Below are 21387 nucleotides of genomic sequence, written 5' to 3'. Positions count from 1 at the left end.
ATTATTAGATTTTTAAATGAAAGTTCACTGCGCTGTGCGGAGCGTTTAATTATATTTCCAGTGCAAACTTTGTTCAAGTAGAAGTTCAGGAATTCATAACGTTAGCGCTTGGCAAAACAACAAAAATTACGGATTTGCACGAGTTGAAGGGCTCCTTGGTATTTAATTATTATCCACGTGCCACCCTTTGCTCCCACTTGTGTTTACAACAATAATAATCGTTCCTAATTTAATTATTTGTGTGTTCTGTTTCGCGGTAAATATAGATGCATTTGTTTTTGCAAAGGGCGTAAAAGAGATGAAAAAGTTGGTCACATCCAATGACATATAATACCAGAACCTCTCATATCTTAAGTCTTGTAAAAAATATCGTAGACATTTTAAAATTAAAAAAAGTATAGCGCTATATGGATCACTAACATAACTGCCATCACACAGTTTGCAAGTAGACCCTGAACGTACTCATAAATTCGTGGAAGACACAGGCCTGTGATATCGCCTTAAGATGTTCTTGGAAGCAGAAATGTAGTAATAAGCCATCCTGAGTTCAGAATGCAGCAGAACTAGATTAACTGTGTATTACTCGTATGAAGAAATTCGCCTGCACGAATATTGCATTGCATAATCCCCGAAAACCACATTCACAGTGAAGGCATTAAGGGCTTTTAGTTAAAACAGCTTAAGAAAACAACCCGATAAGCAGGCGGCGACCAAAAGTATACAGCGCAATCCGCTAAACGCCTGCAATCAACTCAATTCGAACGGCCAACGAAAAGTCAGCCGACGCTGTCGAACCGGCTGGCGGACGGGCGAGAAGGCGAGCCAATTCCCCAAACACACAATTGCGCCGATTGAAGAGCTCAAATAAAGCAACCGAGAAAGAAACCGACCAATTCGAAGGATCTGTACATTAAGCCTTAAGCCTACTTAAACTAAAGACTTCAAAGAAGCTTCGGCGCTTGAAAACAGATAACAGAAAACAGCTGAAATATATAAGTAACCGAATTGTGAAGCAAGTGGAAGAGGAGAACCTTGAATGTTGGCCGCGCTAAGAGCAAATAATGAGTATAAGAAGCACAAAAATCAAAATGAAGAGCCACTGCAGAAGAAGTGGCCAAGATTAACACGGCTCAGTGAGCTTTTCGCAGGACTTGGCGCTCCCAGGCCGATGATACCAGCAGTGGCGTGAGGGTGTTGGAGGCGCCAGGTTTCAGGTATCTTGTTGCAATTCGCCTCTCTGCACAGCGCACAGATAGACGAAGCGGTTGGGGTCATGCAGCGCGCCTAAAGTCATTGCACCAAATAAAAACTGTACATCATAACGGGACGTGAGAACACAGGCCTGTAGTTAAATGTGTGCCTAGCAGCAAGTTTTTTAATATACCTATTACGTTTTTCCGCTGGACTTCCGCTTTGAACAAATGTGAGATTGCTCCTTTTGTTTCGGCGCTTCGCGGACTATTTAGTAGTTAAATAAATGAAGGAGAAAGAAAAAATGAGAACGCGCACAGCGGTGCTGAACAAAGGATAGCTCGCAGGCGACACAAGGCCAACGGCAGCGGTGAAATTGCTGGCAAAATAATAATTTTTCGCTTTGAAATCGCAGAAAAATAACGCGAAAAGTTCGCCTTCAGCTGGGATGCTCCCCTCGACCCCTCACTTGGCTTCTGTCTGGGCCGTGCGTATTTTGTATGGGTGCAATGTCTGTCTCTTATACACATCTAGATGTGTATAAGAGACAGCCCCTCTTGGCTTCTGTCTGGGCCGTGCGTATTTTGTATGGGTGCAATGTGTCCAGCGCTTCGTGCGCTTGCTGTCTGGCATCGCAGTTTAGCAGTTTAGTAGTTTCGCAGCTTTTCGGCTTCGCGTCCGCACAGCAGGTCGGCGCGGCTTACGGTTAAATGCGAAATAAAATATTTACGAGTTGGCTGAAAAGTTTTGCAAAGCAAATTAAAAATTTACCGGAAAAGTGCGAACCTTTTATTCTATCAAAGCGCTTTTAGTTTACTTTCGAGGGAATTAATTTTTATTGTTGAATCTTTAAAGAGATATGTACCAGTTGATATGTGTCCTGTCACCAGCTTGTCCACATGTAAGTTGTTTTCTTTGCCATTTTTTTTCGTAACTGATGCCGTCAATAACCATATTAGGTAATTTCTTCTCTATAATTCAACAAGAAATGGAAACTAACCTGTGCTCATTCGAAACAAAGTACTAAATGCTGCTCGGACCGCCAAGAAGGGATTATTTCGTTTAACATCAACTTACGATGCGAGAGCTAGCCACACTAACTCTTAATGTTGTAAGGGTTCTAAATGCAACCCCTTTTGTTCATTTGAAGTCTTTTTGGAAACTTCAACGGTTTGAGCTTCCGCTGGCGCTGTTGCAAACTTACTTTCCAAGCGCCGCTTGAGTTTACGTCGTCGGTGAGCACAGTGTGACAGAAGAATGTTTGAATAAGCGAATAAACTGGTTGACGGGTTTCTTTTAGGAAAGCTGCAGCAGAATCTATTTGGATGTATGATGATCATAATGCCGGGAACAACAGCAATGCAAACAACAACAACTTAAAGAGCCGTTAGCTATTTCAGCTTTCCTACTTTAATATTTCCTTTCTTCGTCCACCACTGTTACTGTGGGCCACTTCCTTTATCCCCATTATATATGCCTTTTTATTGTGGCATCAACAACAGCCATTGCCACAGCAAAAATAATGAAGAAGATGATTGCTCTTCTTTCAGCGATTGTTGGCCACAACTTTTTTCTCCATTCTTCACCATCATTTCGCTTTACAGTTGCACGACTATTTAGTGCCGCACTGTCTACAGCTGCCCCGCAGTGAAATCAACAGCAAACTCAACTAGTGCGTGGACTACCCTTTTTTCCCCACAATGGCTTCAAAGTGGATGCTTCACAGGTTAGCAGTCGTCAAGCATCACTCTCACTACAACTACAAAGCCAAACATTGAAAAATGCGTTTGTTTCGAAGGTGGCCAATGAAATAACTCTTTAATAAATAGTTTTATAATTGGCGCAAGCCCGGTCCCTTTCGGACCAGTTAAAGGAATTCAGTTGCAAACCGAAATGTTTTGTTGCGGGAAAGCATTTTCCTTGAGTGGGGTATTGCGGCGCTGCGGGGTCTGTCTGTCACTGTGGCTGTAGTTGCAGTAATGACCGTTGACTGCTGGTTGCCGCCTGTGCCGTTCTGCCCTGCTTGCTGTTTTTGCTTTTGTTGCCGCCATTATTACAATTACTATTGCAGTTTAACATTGCTGCCGATTTGTTGCTCACAATAACGACTGTTTGTCGGCACAAACTGTAGCTACAACACAGTTACAGGCATGGCAGCCATAGATCAGTAACCGGGGCGTCGGGATCAAAGTCAGTCTACGCAAAATTAAAATATCCTGGCAACGAGCGTTGACTCCTTCGTTTTTATTGTGCTGTTTATTGCTGCTTCTGCGCCATTATTGCTGTTGCTGGGGTTATTACTGTGCCCGTTTAAGCTAGATTCGTTCACTATTGTTATTGCTGTTGCTTGGCTGGCGCATCACTGCCGCTGCTGTGGCTCATTTATAACGACAGATTTCCGTTTTTGTAATTGCGCGCCAATTGTGGGTTGCTCGGCTACATTTATACACAAACTAGAAGGCGCTTGCCACATTCACCCACACACATACACAAAGTTTCACATTTATACTTCCTTCATTATTCTTGCGCAAACTGTTTTCATTTCGACCAGCTGACTTACCCTTCGAAGTTTACTAGAAATATTTAAAGATGAGAATTCCTAAAATTCAGTTTTTATCTTCCTCTATTTTATTAGACTTAGTCTCAGCCCCACTTATGACACCTGTGGTTCTAAGAAGGGAGATAAGGGGAAAACGAACCGTTTGGCTGGTTGGCAACTCTAGACTTTAAGACTTCGTTCCCTGAAATGCTCGGCTGGCACATATTTTCTTCCTGCCTTTCAGCAATGGATGTGTGCGCGTCTGTGTGACGTGAGTTTGTTGGCACGGAAACCGAATCAAAATCTCTGAATAATTAGTTCTTTTATAATTAAAATTCTTAATTACTTGCAACAGTTTGTTGAATCATTGAATTGAGAAAGCAATTTATCCAATCGATTTCCATCTAGACTCAACCATGCGTGCACATGTACGCACGCACGATGAAATGCCAACTATCGAAGCAATTTGAATTTATAAAATCCTTTTCGGCAAATTTACTTGCCACACTCGTCATTTATTCCAATTCAAATGAGCGTGCTATTTGTATAACTGTTTATGCAGTTATTCCTCTTAATGAACACAAACGCCGGCTGAGCAATGCATGCGCGTGTGCGTGTGCATGTGTGAGTGAGTGTGTTGCCAGCTGCGCAGCTGGGTTTATTACAGTCGGCTTGGTTGCATCACAGTTCATTTGCGTGGTCGGGTGTGGCGCCTCCCTGCGCTGCGTCTGCGCCTGGGCAACGGAGCGCACGGAACCGAATTCCCCAGACACGAATTCCGGAGCAGCAATCACATTTTTCCAGGCACTTAACGCAATCAAGTGTACTCTGCTCCGTGCGGCGTGCGAGTGTGCGTGCGTGTGGTGGAAGCGTGTTTGTGCAACTTAAATAAAACTTATGAATGCGATCAAGTGTGAACTGATTCACAACAAAATTAGTCGGCATCCACGGAGGCAAACGACACTCTCCTGTGAGCAGTGACATATTCGAGAGTGTCTATTACACACACACATTCACTCTCTCCCTAACACCGTGTACACTAAGTTAATGTGTGTTTGTGGAAAAACTGAGCAAATCCGCCTGGTAAAATGTCGTAAGCCGAGCGCCATATTATCAACAAACGGTAACGGAGAAATATATACATGAGTGATTAGGGCATTTGTACATACCGAAGCTATTTTATAGTTTCTTACGGATTTTTAATGGTTATATGTATAATCCCGCAGAGAACAAGCACCTGGTCCGTGTGTGGCCATGCTTCTCTTCAATCGGATTTTGAAAGAATTAAAATTTGCAAAGAATAATGAACGTCTTCCGAATCGTCTGAGATTTTTTGCGAATTTGCAAAGTTCACGATGACGAAGATATAAAGGCTCATATAGCAAGAAATGTAATATCTTTTATAAGCCAACCCTAACAACGCGATTCCAATTTCCGCGCCCGAAGTAGAGCGCGATTGATTTGGCGTTGGCGAAGAGCGCTCCAGCAGAGTTGCGGAATGCGGAATGTGTACTTCATCCCCTAATAGTGTGTAGTTCCTTCGAGTTGTAAGTTATGCTAAAGCTAATGGACAGGTAATTACACTCCCCACCGGCAAGACCCCACATTCGATTCTAGCTTAAGCATGTGTAGCTCATTTACACCATAAATCAATATTTGCCTTTTTCGTCGATTCGCCGTGATAAATCGTCTAGTTTTCCGCCCCGGCCGTTACATTCACTGCCAGCAAAAGTACAAGTTTTGCAGTGTTGTTGTTATGTGTGTCTGACGGCGTGTCTGTGTGCGAAACTACAATTTCCAAGGTATAAATTTGCGCGCATTACCAGGGCTTAATTAGATAAGGGCCAATATAATTAATAAATGTCTGTAGCGAAATTACCAGGCGTCGAAAAATACAAAAACAACGCCTAATAAAAACAAAAGTGGATTTTAGCGAATTACCAAGCCAGCTGCCCCTGCGCGTGGAGGGTGGAACGCGGCAAGAAAAATCAATAGTGGTGATTAATCAAGTTACAACAGCAGACTGCAGCAACTGAGCACGCCCGCCGCAACATCCAAAAGTATTCAGCACAGCGACTAGACATTTCGCTAGGCGGAAGATGTAAATGCCAGCATGCATGGGGGGGAGGCAGGGGCCTGTGGGCGTCGAAATGTGTGCAAAGGCAAAAAAGTGAAAATCAATCTTATTAGCTAAAGTTGATGGCTGTGGCATTAATCAGCATCGGATGGACACAGCGCAGCAACGGACACCAAGCTCCACGAACTCGCTCAGCCCCCTGCCAGCTGAGTTGTACGCATAAGCACACAAGAAAATAAACTCGCAAGCATGCTCGTGTACCGCCGATGTGTTTGATGGATCTACTGAAAAAGATGGTCACAAGTACGAAAGGCAAAAACCAAACGTTTTCAAACCATATTTACGTCGCGCCGCTGGACGAGGGCGCAGATCATATTACAGTGCAGCGCAGTGGTAGTGAGGAAAATGTATGTAGGAGTAACTAACGAGGATTTCAGTAGGTGCTGCGAGTGAGGGACCTGACCCAATGAAACGCAGGACGACCCATTCCCTTTGAGCCAAAACAAAAAAAAAAAAAAAAATACATTAATAATCAATTACAATTACATTGCTTCTGGAATTTAGTAAGTTAGGCACAACAACCCCTTCATTTTAGATAGCCGCCGACTGACTTGGAAATCTAGAAACAGCCACCCGCGCTAACTCTACAACAGTTGTCAAATTATTTGTGAGTTTAATTTATAATAGAAATGAAAGAGATTTCTCGACCCTTTGAAGTGAAAGGCTTTATATAATTTTCTGTCAAAAATCTCTTGAAATCTATCAAAACTATTTGTAAGCAGTCATTTACTTCCCTCAAATAAGAGTGGTTTGTCTGGCTGTTTGTCACTAGTTGTTGCATAGTTATTTTGTACACGATTTGCTTAGTGGTGTTGCCCCTGTGACGTCATATTGTCACTTCATCTTCTAACTGAGCTCATAAACCTGTACAGTTCTTTGAAGATATGAGTGCAATGAATGGGGCGCTTATTTGCGTAGCTTACCTTGATCTGCCACATTAATGACGCCGTCCTGCGCCACCGAAATTGCCGAAATTGCCTGGAAGCGAGCGTTCGACGACAGCAAGGTCTCCGCGTTACTCAGAGTGCCATCATCATTCATGGCGCCGCCCATGCCGTTCGCCGCAGCTGTTGTTTTGGCGCCGAGCAATATCGTAGTGGTTGTGGTCGGTCCAGTTGACATTAAATTACCACCGGCCACGATGCCCGCCAGTCCGCTGGGAGCGCCGACCGTGACACCGACACCGCCGCCGCTGCAAATGCATGGTGCACCCACCGCGACACCAGCACCACTGGCTAACCCACCGTTGCTAAAGGCAGCACCATTTCCGTTTCCGACGCTGCCATGCCCATTGCCTCCAGCTGGCGTTGTCGGTGTGGTTGTGCGCTTTGGATTCATGGTCGTTGAGTAGGCGCTGCCGACGCCGCTGTTGCCCGTTGATGAATGCGCTGAGGCCAAACCGGATGTTGAACCGTTCACGGTGTTGCCATTGGAGCAATCGCAGGTTAGTGAACTGTGAATGAGAAGAGCAGAGCTTAGTGGAGGTGTTCTGAGGAGACTTGGCAAACAAGCGAGCTGTTGAGTACTTATCTTTAATATATGCCCGATATGAGTATGTGCATTCTGTGTGAATGTGTGTGTGTATGTGTTTATTTATGCAGTGAGAATAGAAATATGAGCAGAGACAGTGACAGTGATGTATGAGCTATGGTCTCCGATTACAGGCGCGTCGCACAGACAAAAATGGGCCGGCCCACTGGGGTGCATAGTTGCAATTGGAAATGTGGTACGCGAAACGTGGTTTCAGTCATGAAGAGCAAACGCTAAATTTGTTATGAGTTGCTGCAGATGCGACCACTTGATGTTTGCACCAGGCAGGGCGCGCCATACGAACCCCAGGCTTAATGAAATCGCGTTAATATGTAGAGTAGGTGTAGGGGGCAACCACTGAAGTGCTTTGCGAATATCGCGTATCATTAAGGCAATTAAGCACCGTTATTTCGGAAAGCACTACTAATCTTACAAGCCCCCACAAAGAGAGACGAGTATCAATGGCAATGCAGTGGGGTACTACACAATTACGAGTAATGTGGCTTAGAGAGGCAGAAATTCGCAGGAGACACACTATAATCGCACTAATATTTAAAACAACCGACTTTTAATGGTTGTAGTTGTCAGGCCATCAAGGGCAGAAAAGTACGCTGTGAAAATTCACAAATTGGCAATACAGCCAGGCAAACATCTGCCGATTGAGAGGCGAACGAACCCGTCACTTCCATGTGTTTGCTGAGGGTATCGCCGCAATAATGCAACAATGGTGTAGGCATTTGCAGACAGACAATGACATCAGCTGTTGCTGCAGGTAATGACGTCAGTCAACAAAGCCTTGTTCGCCGGCAGGGTGAGGGCAACAAGAGTTGCCATGTAAGTCGCAAAAGTGCTGTGTGGCAAATTTGCTTGAAATAATTGATATTTGTAGGGCGTTGGTATATTATGTTGTATGTTGCAAAGGGCTAGATAAAAATTCTCTCAAAATTCGACCAAATCTGAACTTTTTTCTTTGTTTCTTGATATCTATTAATGAGTTGGTTACATATGGAAACATGTTAATGAACTGCGGTGGTTTGTGTATGTGTGTGTTGTTTAATTGTGAGTGATGCTGTTATTTTGAGCGAATTGTACTTACCCCAAACCCTCTTGTTTTCCAGCGAAATAACGCATATTGCCCGCCGTGTCCACCACCCGGATTGAGTTAACTCGCCGCGAATCACTGTCCGCGATGTAGAGATCGCCGAACGGAGAAAATGCCATCGCGAGAACTGTGCCCAGCACATTTTCGGACGTCTTGTTGGTTTTGTCTTGGCCGTTGTTGTTGCAATGTAAGGGGGTGCCGGCTACGACGCGTATCTTCATGTCGGAGGTTAGTCGGAGCACCAATCGATCGTCAATGAAGTGCAGCGAACCGTCCAGTGGGCTGAGTGCCAGGCCAGTCGGCCACTGCAACTGAGCTTGATTTGCCATAAGTGTGCCAGAGCAAGGCGCCGGGCTCCAGTGGTTATGGTGGCCATGATGTCCAATCAGAGTGTGTATTACGCCCTTAGGATCCACTGCCCGTATGTTGGTTCCATCCGCAATATACATGGTGCGGTCAGCAGCAATAGCCAAACCTTTGGGATGTGAAAGACGAGCTTGCAACGCGGATCCACCGTCGCCACAGTTGCCTTCATCGCCAGGTATACAGCGCTGACCACTACCTACAATTGGTTCACTATTGATGCTGGGGTCCTTCACTTTCTCTAAGCGTAGCAGTCGTAAAATTTGATGCCGCTCCGGGTCAGATATGTAAAGGTGACCATCAGCGGGTGAAACAGCTAGGTAGTATTGGTAAGACACTTGCGTAGCGCTTAGTTGCAGTATTGTGTAAACCTTGCCATCGGGTGTTATGCGGCGGACCAAGTTGAAATCACCTACATATAGACTACCATCCGGACCAGAAGCTAATGCAATGGGTGTGAGTAGTTTCGCATCCTTAGCAATACCGTTGCAATGATCCGGACAATTGAGGGGGCGTTGCAGGCCGGTGCCCATTACAACTTTCACAGTGCGTGGGTATTCTTTCATGTGGAGTGTGCTGCCGTCGCCCTTCTGTAATATACCCTCGTGGAAGTTGTAGTGGTGGTGAATGTCCAGACCCCAGCCGCCGATATCGGAAATATCGACATCATAGCCCTGTAACTTGGCTGTCTGCGTAATCCAAACCGGCGTTTTGCAGGTCGAGTGCTGATAGCCAACGGAGATGCGTGCAATAGTGACGCCGTAGACCTTTTGCCGATAGACGTTGCGTTTATTCCATGCGAATGTGTGTATCAGGTTCGGATCTGCCTCGTATGTCTTCACATGCAATGCACCTTCAATCTCAACACCCACATGAACATGGGTCAGGGTCTTTGGTATATTTTCGGCTGTGAGACGCATGCGAACGATGCTCAAATAGCCTGAAGCCTGCGACGACTGATATGTAAGATGCAAGTCCGAGCCTGGTATCTGTATAGATTCTTGAACAATCTGAAATAAGAGAAATCAAGTGCACACTGGTTAGTATAGTACAAAATTACAAGTAACTTCAATAAATTTCTTTCCGCTGCTCTTTTCCTAAACTTAAATTTAAAACTTAATCCTGAGAAGAGCAAAAAGAGGAAAACACCTCGGTCATGTACCCCCGCGACCCCATTTGCGAAACGTATGCGATTGCTATTTAAAAACGAGTAAGCAGGGAGAACTAAAAGGTCCTCAAGGTTTGTTTTAATTTAATTAAAATACTCTAATAGGGCAGCTGTTGTCAATGCTGCCATTCCAAGACACCAGCTGCAGCATGAGCGCGCAGGGCAATTGTGGAGTAGGGGAAATGTTAGAGCTGGTATAGTAGCTGTTTTTAATCCAAAACTGCAGTCTTTGCTTACACTCCTGTGCCAACTCAACTCCGTCATAAATAATGCAGGAATGAGCTCAAGTCTTCCGCCCTTCTTATGTAGCTGGAGTAACTGCAACGTTCATAATTTCATATTGTTTTCTCTCAATTCGCCGAGGAAAGCACGTGAGTGACTTTAAGCGGAGGAAACTTAAAATGTAATCAAATGCTCGTATTCTCGGTTGAGAAGCGGAAGATGGTGAAGGCAGACGATTCGAAATGCGGCGTCCTGTTATATTGTGTTACAACAGCCACGGCGAGCAAAGGTGAAACATAGTCGATGAAGCATGAACGGAGATTGGAATAGATACTCAGGCAACCAAGGTAGAAAGCGGCAGAGAATGCAACTGGAGAGTGGTGCAAGTGCCGCCACTGACTAATTAAGTTAGGGTAGAAAACACTACTCAAAGCGGTTTGGTCAGGATAACCTCGCGTGTAGTTAGAAACAGTTGGATGTGCATTGCGCTGGGATGTTGTACTCACCTGCGTCTCGGCAAATATGACGCGCTTGCCGGGCATAGCGCCAACGCCGTTCGGCATCCAAGTGCTAATTAATTGAGGTTTCAGCTCCTCGTGGTCATGCTCCACGCATATTTTGCTCACATCTGCTTGCTCGTCAGCGAAGTGGTAGAGTATGGAGTTGAGGAAGGTTAGTGCCGGGTTCATTGGGGCCACTCTATAAAAATAGCAAACAAGATTTTTGTAATTATTAAAATTTGATCTGAGTGATTTAAATAGATATACACAGCTGAAGCAATCGCATAGCTCCACTTACTTTATGCTGCGGCCGCTGCTTTCGTCATCGTCACTGAGCTGCATCTGCACGGGCGGCAACACCACAATACGATTCCACGGCACAAAGACGGTGCGCGTGAGTGGCCTGAAAGGAGAGCGCTGGAACTGCAGCGTCACTGCACCACCACCATTCACCAGCACGTCAAACCTGTCCAATGAAGTTTATTAATTATTAGTAAGCATGAAATTCGACATAACATTACAAAGCGGCATGAACACAACGCCCAACCGCCCAGTAAGAAACTCGTAGCAAAGAATTGACCACTTTGGATTAAAAACCCTATTTCTTGCCATAAAGCTGAATATACTTGGTTTATCTCCGGAGCAAGATAATTATATTTTACAAGAACATGGCTTAAGTTAAGATTCGTTTTATTTCGCAAGGAAGTTATTTTTGAATAGATTTGCTTCCTGCAATTGTGCTTAACTGTTCTTCGATTGAAGTTTGCCGAACCCGTGTGTTAATTTTTATTTTTGCTTTTATGAAAGAAGTAAATGTTTCAGACGGACATTCATCAGTGGCTTATAGTGGATCGACTGCGAGCCGTTGAAGCGAGTCTCCACCTTCATCCTAACACATATACTGCCATTCAGCGTAACGTGCTTTGATGTAGCAGTGGCCGCAAGCGAAAACCGCCGTGGATACATGCAGAACTACACACACATTAGTGGAGGATAAGTGTACTTGTGCGTGCACTATTGTACTGTAAAGCATCTTCACATGTCCCGCTTGAAGGACGTTTTTCATTTTGGAACAAAGCGCACATATTATACGATGTTATTTCGCTTCGAACCCACAATACACTGCTTGGACGTATATGAAATTCGCCTCTGCCCTGCCCCGTGTGCTGGCGAGCGCTCCTATTCACTACTTTTATATTATTTTTCATGGGTTTTTCTCCGCATTGTGCAAAATCCAATTTCGTTGTGACATTTTCCGGCCACCAATCTTTTATCTGCCCTTGTCCCGCTACAAGCCCCTGCATCGGGTGCGCTACCAGTGCGGTTATGTCCTTAGTTTGACCGCCGTCGCTCTTATTAAGATTGTTGCTTTAGTGGTTGTATCTCTTTCGCTAAGCGACAATGTCGCCGAGAGTTTATCTCTGCTATCGTCAACTATGTGTGTACACACGCACATATTGTGGACACGGATGTGTGCGGTTTGAGCTAGTGTGTGCCGCATGATGTGGTTTTGATTTTCCATCTTGAAAATGGCTGCTCGGACAAGCAATAGCAATCACCCAGCGCATGGCGACGCTCAGACAAATGGAACGTGAGCAAAATGTGTCGGAAATGGTTTAGTATGGGAAGCATTATCGATAGCAAGCTATACATTCCCTCAATGAAGAGTGGGCGGCAATCGATAGTAATTTCATAAATACACGTAAGTGATTCTCAAAGCTGTGAAGCTTTGCGGTCATCAGGTAGCGGATAACCCGAATTGAAAAGCATTTGTTTGTTGAAACTCACGCCCCTGGTGCTAGCAGTTTGCGACGTTTGATTCCTTGGAGGAAGATGTGCGAATCGTGTTAACCTGGAAAATATGTGGAGCTCTTCAGACCTCACTCACACCTGGTGAAAAGCTAACAAGATTTCATGAAGGAACCAAGAGTAGAAAGACATTAGAAATATTTGTTCCAAATGAAGGCTGTAAGATTTGAAATTCGAATCGCAGTCCTCTTTCCGATTACTATACAATAGTTAGATGAATAGTTTTAACTATTTTCACCTCGAACACAATGCCTGTTGTTGTTGGTTGTTGTAGTCAAAGGGAAAGTGAAAATCGCAAACATTTCTCTGCCACGCATTGGTGGGAGGGCGGTTTCGCCGTTGTGTTATCGGTTTAATTGACGTTGCCGATGTTGGCGCAGTTGCATTGCAGCGGAAATGGCTGAATTAATTTTCCGCTAAAAGCTATTTAATTAGACGCAGAACAACACTCGCACAAAAAGGAAGATTCGCCAGCAACAAAACAATTCCGACAATTGCCCCAGTGAATCAGCAGACGAGTGATGCAACAAGCCAATGTGTGCTATTACGCCACCACCTGTTCATTTCCGGTTTACGTTCCACCAGCCCTCGTACCTTCGTTTGCATGTTTGTGTTCGCTGCTAGCTGAGCTTGCTGTTTTGTTCTGGAAACATTCCCCTCTGCAATTTCGTGCCCACTTCGTGCTGATCATGTGGCAATAGCCTCACTATTTTTGTTGCTCTAAATTTGGCTTTGTGCGCATTTCACCGCGTTTTGGCCGACCAAACCAAACTCACTTCTCTCCAACACTGGCGCAACTGTACTTACATACCTCATTTGTTGAAGCGTTTTCGCACGAAGAAGGAAGCTGGAACTGCCTGGGATTTGGGTCCCTTTCGAGGAAGAGCAGAAGAGCCTTCAAAAGCTACGGCTCGAAAAAGCAAATTACTCTCTGTGCCAATGTAATTCCACAGTTTCCAGAACATGCACCTTGGTTTGCATAAACTCGTGTTTGACAAGTAACGTGATATCGATTTTCGATTAAGCCGCGAAGTGGCAAATGTGGGGAAGGCGAGCGCACGTCTCCTCCACATCACCGGCTACGCTGCACTTAAAGGCCGTTGTTTAAATTCATGGCTGGTTGCCATTTGCTCTTAATTTTTTGTTGCAACACAATTCACATTTCGCGCTGAAACAACACGCTATCAATTACAGTTATAAGCTGCATTTTCTGTCACACACACACTGACGACTGCTCACGAGTAGGGATGCATAAGTGCGAACGCGTTTTCATTAAAGTTGCGTTGATTTGCAAAGTGTTGCATGAACAACGCCAACAGCCATTACGACGGCAACGTAATTGCAGCAACACTTGCAAATTGAATTGGTTTTGTTGTTGCTGCTGCTGTTGAAAAACTCGCTCGCTTAATTTGCAATTGACCCAAATATTAGGGGCCGATGGGACGTGCGCCCTTAAATCTTCCACAGCATCAGCCACACTTTCCGTGTGTGTGACAGTCAACATAAAATACATTCGTTGATTATAAAACTTGTAGTCCTTTACTTTACAGGGCGATTGTTTTTCGTTTTGTTTTATTAGCACTGACTCTTTTCTGTTTCGTTCACCGTGTTTTCCCCCTGGCTCCGATTTTTTGTAAGATCACTTCTTCTAGATTCATTTACCGAGGACCCATTTTTTAAAAACTATTTTGGAATCTCTTGGGATTCTTATTGATATTTTGAGTTTTGTCTAATTATTCATTTACAGGAACGAGGGTGGGATTTGTTGTGGAACTAGCTCCAGATCTCGTGAATTTATCGCCGGGTGTGGATCTGTGTTTGCGCGAGTGTACGAAGGATATTTCCTCTTTTTTTGCCAGTTTGTGTTTATTAGCCGTGTAACGGTGTAACGAGGGGTGGTATTTCTTTTTCTCCTGCCTTCAGTAGATTGTTGCGGCCGTTTAGTTCCACTTGGGTGTGTAACGCTCAAGCCAGCAGGCGCGGAGGGGCAACAAGTGATGCAGGGCAATGAAACCAGCTAATAATAATAACAACGCAGGGACAAAAGAGACTGCGCATAAATAAATAACTGGGAATTGCCCGTTATTGGACATTGGACGTAGCGAATTAAGGCGCTGGGCTAATGAAAAGTTATATGGCAGTAGGGGGCAGCAGCAGAGCGACGGCGTGATATCAATGAGCATGTAACAATGAAAAGGGGCGGGACAAGAGGCATTGAGTTAGTTGTGGTTTTATTGAGTATGCATGTCTTTCCGTTGCACATATTAGAGGCCTAAATCACAATAATTGGAATGTCCAACTAAGCTGGCACTATGAACTGAACCCTGCTACGTGACTTACTTGCTGCACATGGTTCACGAATTAATTACACGAATATTGCTGAGCACACGTATATGTATTTATAATCGCAATTGAAATCTTCAACAGCGGCCAAAGTTTATTTTTATGCTGTATTGCACAGTGTTATCGAGTCTGGCAGAAAGCTTCCCATTCTCATGTGGTAATCTACCTACCACTCGCTTATAAATAAGCTTGTGTTGCAGTCTAAGACTTCAGCAATGACTTCGGAGACTCTAAGCTTCGGCAGTGTCCTTAGCTTTTGCTCGTGGTGTTCCGGCCGCGCTTCGTCCGCATAGTACTCAGCAGAGTGGTGCTCGGCTGCAACCTCCAGCAGATAGTCGTTCACTCGTAAAAATTATCAGAATTAAAAATTGTTCATGCGTTGAAAATTTAATTTAATTAGCTTTCGAAAAACACACGCTGCGCGAGGACAACTTCGAGGCAAAGGCAAGGAAGCGAAGTCTCTGCCAGCCAGCGGTACTTGTGGCTTCCACGAAGGTTCGCCTATTTGAAGCGCCCAATGACCGCCGCTGAGGTCGGGAGATACTCGGCAGCGCAAAGTTGCTCTTGCGACGCTTCACTGGCACATTTCGCGTGCGGAGCTCAGCGCTTGGACAGTAACTATTGTCGTAGGCCGTTGTTTGCGAAGCAGCTGTTGATTTTCCTTCTCCACCGGCGCGCTCCCACTGCTTTCAGCCGACTGATAAGGCAATTCCACTCCCACGAAGAAATTGCTTGCTCATTGTTTCCAACTCACAATTTAAATGGAATTAAATTAAAATACTTGTATGCCTTTAAAATTCCATTCTTTCTGCACCTATTCATTCGCTCATTCGTTCGCTTATGTCGTTGAGGGGGGTTTTTTCTGCCTATGCGGAGATATTCCGATTTGCTCTTACATTTCGACTGGCGCAGCTGTTGTTGTTGTTGTCGGTATGGAAATTTCAAGGAAATTGTATGCAAATATATTAAATATCTCTAAGCGGATTTCCAATTAAATATTAAACTTTCCGAAGACGGTTCCTTTATGACAATGAACTGGAGAGGCTGCGCATGTGTGTGTGCGTGTTGCTATCATATCTTTAACTTCCTTTGAACGATATTGGACTTGGCTCATTCTGTGCGGAGTGCCTGAGCCTTATGAGCCCGTTGCTGTCACTCCAATTAGGCGATTTCTATAAGCAACACCAGATAATGCGAAGAGTGTGAGTTATGCTACAGTATTTTGTCAGAAAGTGAAGTCTGCTTTCACCTGAGCTCTAAAAACCGATTCAAATTACAATGATTTCAAGTTGTACAGTCGGCTGGGCGGGAAATGCGTTGGTGGCACTACTTATACTAGAGCTTGTACTTAGAATTGCTTAATTGGTATTTGTATATATTTATGCATATATAATTGAAAAGGTACTCACCATCCTCCTTGGCGTGTCAGAGTGAAACCGAACCTCGAATCCCGATCGACCGAGACCCGAATGCCGACAATGCCTAGTCCCTGCGGCGTGATGACCTGTCCACGCATTACCGACACCCGACTGCAGAGCACAGATCGAGCGGGTTGGTGGGTAATAGGGGGATAGAACAAGGCACAATTAGAGACGTTAGAAATCGCTTGCGTGATTAATGTCATGATAGTGTAGTGGTTGAAAACATAACGTCGCATAAGAGTATTTATATGTGTGGTTTCGGGGAATGACAAAGAAAAAGGCGGATGCTGTAATTTCTGATGAATTGTGGTATCCAAATATTTACGAGAGAAGTAAAATTTAAAATCATGAAAAACTGTTGAGAGTCTTAAGTTCCTAGGATGTGAAATGCATGGCATTTGATGCAGGAACTTAACTTAATCTTAAAATAAAGAGTTGAGAGTACAATAAGACTAGTTTATATCGAGTTAAAGTAAAGTGAAAGAAAAAGTGCCGAGAGTAATTTTGAACAGGTACTGAATGCAATACGTTTTCTACTCAACCGATGTTTAAGGTGATCTTGGTCCGTTCGGACCTTCTCAATCGTATATCAACAAATTAAGTATGCATATAACGGAAGTATTTACAGAGTCGATGTGCCACTTTATGTATGTGTGTGTGTGTGTGTGTGTGTGCTGAAATGCTGCAGCCCTAATCGGGCGCGAATGTTGCTAATAAATGGCACACCGACGTTTCTTTTCTTTAATCTTTTATAAAATACAGTAAGGGTTTGAAAACATGCACCTGAAAAGTTGAAACTACTTCGAACGCTTTGCTTTTAGAAAAATACAGCCCTGCGATAAGTTTCATGTTATTTCCACAACGTTTGGAAAGTTGCACAAAAGCTGTTTACTAACATAAGCCGTAATATGACAATGGTAAAACAACAACATAAAAAAACAACAACTTACAACAACAAACAGCTTTGAGTGTGTTTACGAGGAAAAAAGCCGTAATTTTTTGAATTTATAAATATCTTATTGGCGGGTGCATAACGCGCCCCACCGCCGCACATGCACTGTTATGTGGCTTAACGGCAGTTGTGTGCGCCAAATGCTTGGAGATATAAATAAATGAAGCAACAACACCGTAAACAGCGGCGTAGCGTCGCAAATTCATCCATATGACTGCTCCAACAGCCATGTGTGTGTGTGTATGTGTGTACACACATTCATGTCTGGGCTCTTGCTCCATCCGTTTGACGACCGCGCAACTTGTTGTTGTAGTAATAAAATGTACAATATTGCTCACTCACACATGCCCGTCATGTAATCGCATTAGACGTGTGCTCGTTACCCTTGTGGCTCGTCCCCAGTGGGCCGTCGGCAGGCGCAGCGATAGTTCTGCCGCCAGTTCTCGTCAGGTTGTGATACTTGCGAGCTTTGGATGTCGTTATTCTTGTTGGAGTCTTAACTCAATTGTTTGCTTAGTGCGGCAACAAGCTTATGACTGAACACCGCAATTTCTTGCGCTTTGATCAAATCACATTCGGCGCTCACTCGAGCTTAATCATGTCGTTCTTTCTGGGCAATTTCATTTAACGCGTTTTGGGTTATTTGCGAGCGCCACCGCATTCATCTTCGACGGCAAATCATGTTGCTGTGGTTACATGTGTGTGCGTGTGCGCACGGTGTAAGCGCGCATTTCCTTAAGAGTGACAGGCGCGTATGTATGTGTGCACTCGTTATTGTATCGTCGCATTTTCGTAATAAAACTTGCTTATTTTCATGCACTAGCACACTCAAATAGTTATTTTACCGCTAACGCTTGACTGCATTAAAAATGTGTAACACGCCTCAACATATGCTACAATATGCTGTTCTGGTCACCCGTGTGGGTGTGTGAATGTGCTTGTTGATGCGTGTGTACGAGCTGGTAAGTCTATAGATCCACAAGCAATTTTATCGCCGTAATTTTTTGTTACTTGCAACATTTTATTGGACAACTCTCTCTATCTCTATCAACTATAAACGGAGGACAGCGTGTGTGCTACAGTTATGCCGTTTTGTTATTATTGTCATAAAAATAAGACTTTCGTATAGTTACAAATCATGTACGGGGTAAATGAGTGAAAGCGAGGGCAAACTGAGAGATTTGGATACGAGACAATAGAATTTCGAAATGTTTGCCCCTTAACCTTTTGATCCTCCCTTTTCAAGTTCTGGCGAAAGGACTCATGGTTTTCGGACATATTTTTACGTCAAAATAAAGAGGTATTCACCACCTGTGGACCGAGTACCATTACATTTATTGTAAAAACTGGTTACACTTTCATATCGTTATCATTTAATACTTTTTTGAAATGCGAAAGAGATTTCTTTTTTCGTCCTCAAAAATATTACGGATAAGGGTTGCTAAGTATGGTACCCTGTGTGCAAAAGTTTTTCTAGTAACACAGTCAGAATTGTAGAAAAGTATAACAAGTCGGCATTACTAAACAATCGAAGGGCTAAGTCCGAGGAGTTCGCATCACCTATTTTAACTTTTCTATAATCAATGAAGTTCAACGGTTCTCTTCCACAATAACGAGTACCTTGCCGTTAACTTAATCAGCATAAAATAACTTGAGCAAAAATCAGAGTCATTACGTAAACGCAAGAATTGAGTAAGCAAAAGCAGAGCACAGGAACACTCCTTGCGAAATTGCCATAACGGACGTGTTGGGCTGGATATAAATAGTTTCCACTTCGAGCGTTGAACGCAGAAGCTTGCATAAAAACTTTACACTTAACCCGAACTGGCAGAACAGCCTGGCCCGGTGGAATGGGGAAGTGAGACGAAGGCGACGAAGAAATGAAAAAGTAATTACTTTCCATTGGCACATCAATTAAGCGATGCCATGGCAGGGAGGGAACACAAGTCAGTAGAATAGAGAAAAGCCATAAGCGCCAACTATTCAACTCGAACGTTCTCGGAAAACGGTTTGAGTTTAGCAGAACTGCAGCAGCAATGGAACTAAAACTCAATATCAACCTCACATACATGCAAGAGCCCACACAATCACACATACAAACACGTGCATTCGTGGAACATCGAAGACGACCGCTGTTCGGGGGTAAGCAGTCGCAAGCATCTGACCACGGCACCGAACCGAGTCTGCCAAGCAACCGACGTACTGACCACATACACAATGAAGCAGCATATCACAACACCCATCCCCTTACCTCCCCGCGCACCCTGCCAACGAAATAAACCAACCAACTATCAGCTCGATGGCTTGGCAAGCGGCTAACCAGCAATGCGACTAATTCTAATGAAAGACTCATAAATGCAAGTGAGTCAATTTATGGCATAACGTCTAATCCTTGAAATGGATAATATTTCATGTGGCACTGAGCGGCACGAGGACATGCGCCCGACACCAGAGACTTGGCGCAAGTGCAGAGCAATGTAAGCAAGCCAGGAGGGCGGGCGAGGCGAAAATTGAAAATTAGTGAGTTGTGTGCGAGCGGCAGACGTCGAAAGTGGTGAGGACGACCAACCGATGGGGGGGCCGACTCGGCAAATGTGTGCCACACAGCCAACGAAGTGTTTAGGCAAGTCGTCGGCTCACGGAACTGCTGGGATGGGTGAGTGAGGACTTACATGTGAGCAAGGGTACAAAGCCCATATATGTGCACCATCTTTATAAGCAGTTTAGCCGTTTTGCAAGCGTTTATTTTAATCACTTTCCGCTTCCCTTTAAAATACCTATGCAATTTAGCAATATAACAGATTTATTTTGTTGGCGTTTGCTATTGGTCCCAACCCAGCTGTTTATTTTCTGGCAATACAATAATAAATTCGTGAAGACCATATAGTGGGACCCTTTTTGAAGCATATATTATCCACTAAAGGGAAACTGCGACATAGCTTCAGAGCGTATATGAAGCGTCGGCAAAACGTGAAGATTCAGCCTCTCTCCAGTCGGGTTTAACTGTAGCTGAAAGTACGCGCTGGATTTTGTAGAGCTCTGCACATATTATCTAACAAATTATTGCGTCACTTTCTCCTTGCATGGCAAACAAAGGCTAATATAGGACAAACGGTTTTTGCGCTGTGGCAACACTGGCGCTCCGTCATGCCACTGAAGGCAAATATGTAACTTTGTTGAAATGTGATTGTTTGCTGTTTGTATGCGACACAGCGATGATGAAGTGGACAATAAGCACAATGCTGCATACAATATGGCCGGGTGTGAGATCCCCTAAATATTTGCTCAGCGCGTTGGCGCTAACGTCAGCGGCCTAAAAACATACAGACGCTATGCCCACACCTTCACTTCGCTCTGCTCTTATCAGTGCATTCACATTTATAAACAGTAAATATAAATATGTACTTGTGTGCGAGGCTACCTGCCAATATAGTCGCTGGGTCCATAACAATTATTAACATATGCATATATATATGTGTGTGTGCAAATATATGAGTCATTCGTTGGCCAACATATCGCATCCTCGAGCATCTGCGACTGAACGCCTGTTTACCGTTGAGTATGTCTCTTTATGGGCACTGAGGGATATGTAGGAGATGTAAAGATACCCGACGCTCCCACGAAAGAGACACTTTCTAGATTTTCTTGCTTAGAGATAACAGTACTCATATTTAAAAGTGATACTCATCAAAATAAGACTTTGGTTATTGGCGCTAGGTTGACTTTTGAAGGGACGGCTCCGCTATTTCGATGTTCGAAATTTTAAGGCGCCCTCCGATTTCCGCATTTGTTCCTCTGTTTGTTGTTATAAAACCACCATTCCCTTTTCAGTATCCACATAAAATTTACTGTTATAGCAAACATTGGACACAGCACTTCTGCTCTCGGAACGTGCGCGCATGCAGCCAGCTTACGATAATGCCGCAAAAAACAAAGAGGCGCCCGAAACGTAAATAAAATGGAAAAGAACGTGACCACCGGCATTCTTGACACAGCGAGCGTACAACCACAAACACCACGACTAGAGGCATGTCAGTGTTGGTCACTGCCGTGGTAACGCCACACGAAACACATTGAACACATTGCGAAGTTCGAATTTTGCCTGAAACA

The 21387-nt window shown here is 44.2% G+C and overlaps 1 protein-coding gene across 3 annotated transcripts in view; it reads right to left on the bottom strand.

Moving 5' to 3' along the window:
• The window catches only part of LOC108978828 (teneurin-a), a 167491-nt gene that overhangs the window by 10044 nt on the left and 136060 nt on the right, over positions 1 to 21387 (bottom strand). For all 3 annotated transcript variants that reach the window (XM_018949293.1, XM_018949295.1, XM_018949296.1), the window contains 5 exons: positions 16314 to 16433; positions 11051 to 11218; positions 10759 to 10951; positions 8494 to 9872; positions 6791 to 7320 (listed from right to left, as the gene is read on the bottom strand). In XM_018949293.1, coding sequence (XP_018804838.1) covers positions 6791 to 7320; positions 8494 to 9872; positions 10759 to 10951; positions 11051 to 11218; positions 16314 to 16433 — 2390 coding nt within the window. The remainder of the gene's footprint in view (positions 1 to 6790; positions 7321 to 8493; positions 9873 to 10758; positions 10952 to 11050; positions 11219 to 16313; positions 16434 to 21387) is intronic.

The sequence above is a fragment of the Bactrocera latifrons genome, unplaced genomic scaffold (genome assembly GCF_001853355.1).
Source record: "Bactrocera latifrons isolate USDA-ARS-PBARC rearing strain unplaced genomic scaffold, ASM185335v1 scaffold_128, whole genome shotgun sequence".
Lineage (NCBI taxonomy): Eukaryota > Metazoa > Arthropoda > Insecta > Diptera > Tephritidae > Bactrocera > Bactrocera latifrons.
This window is presented reverse-complemented; position numbering and strand designations above follow the sequence as displayed.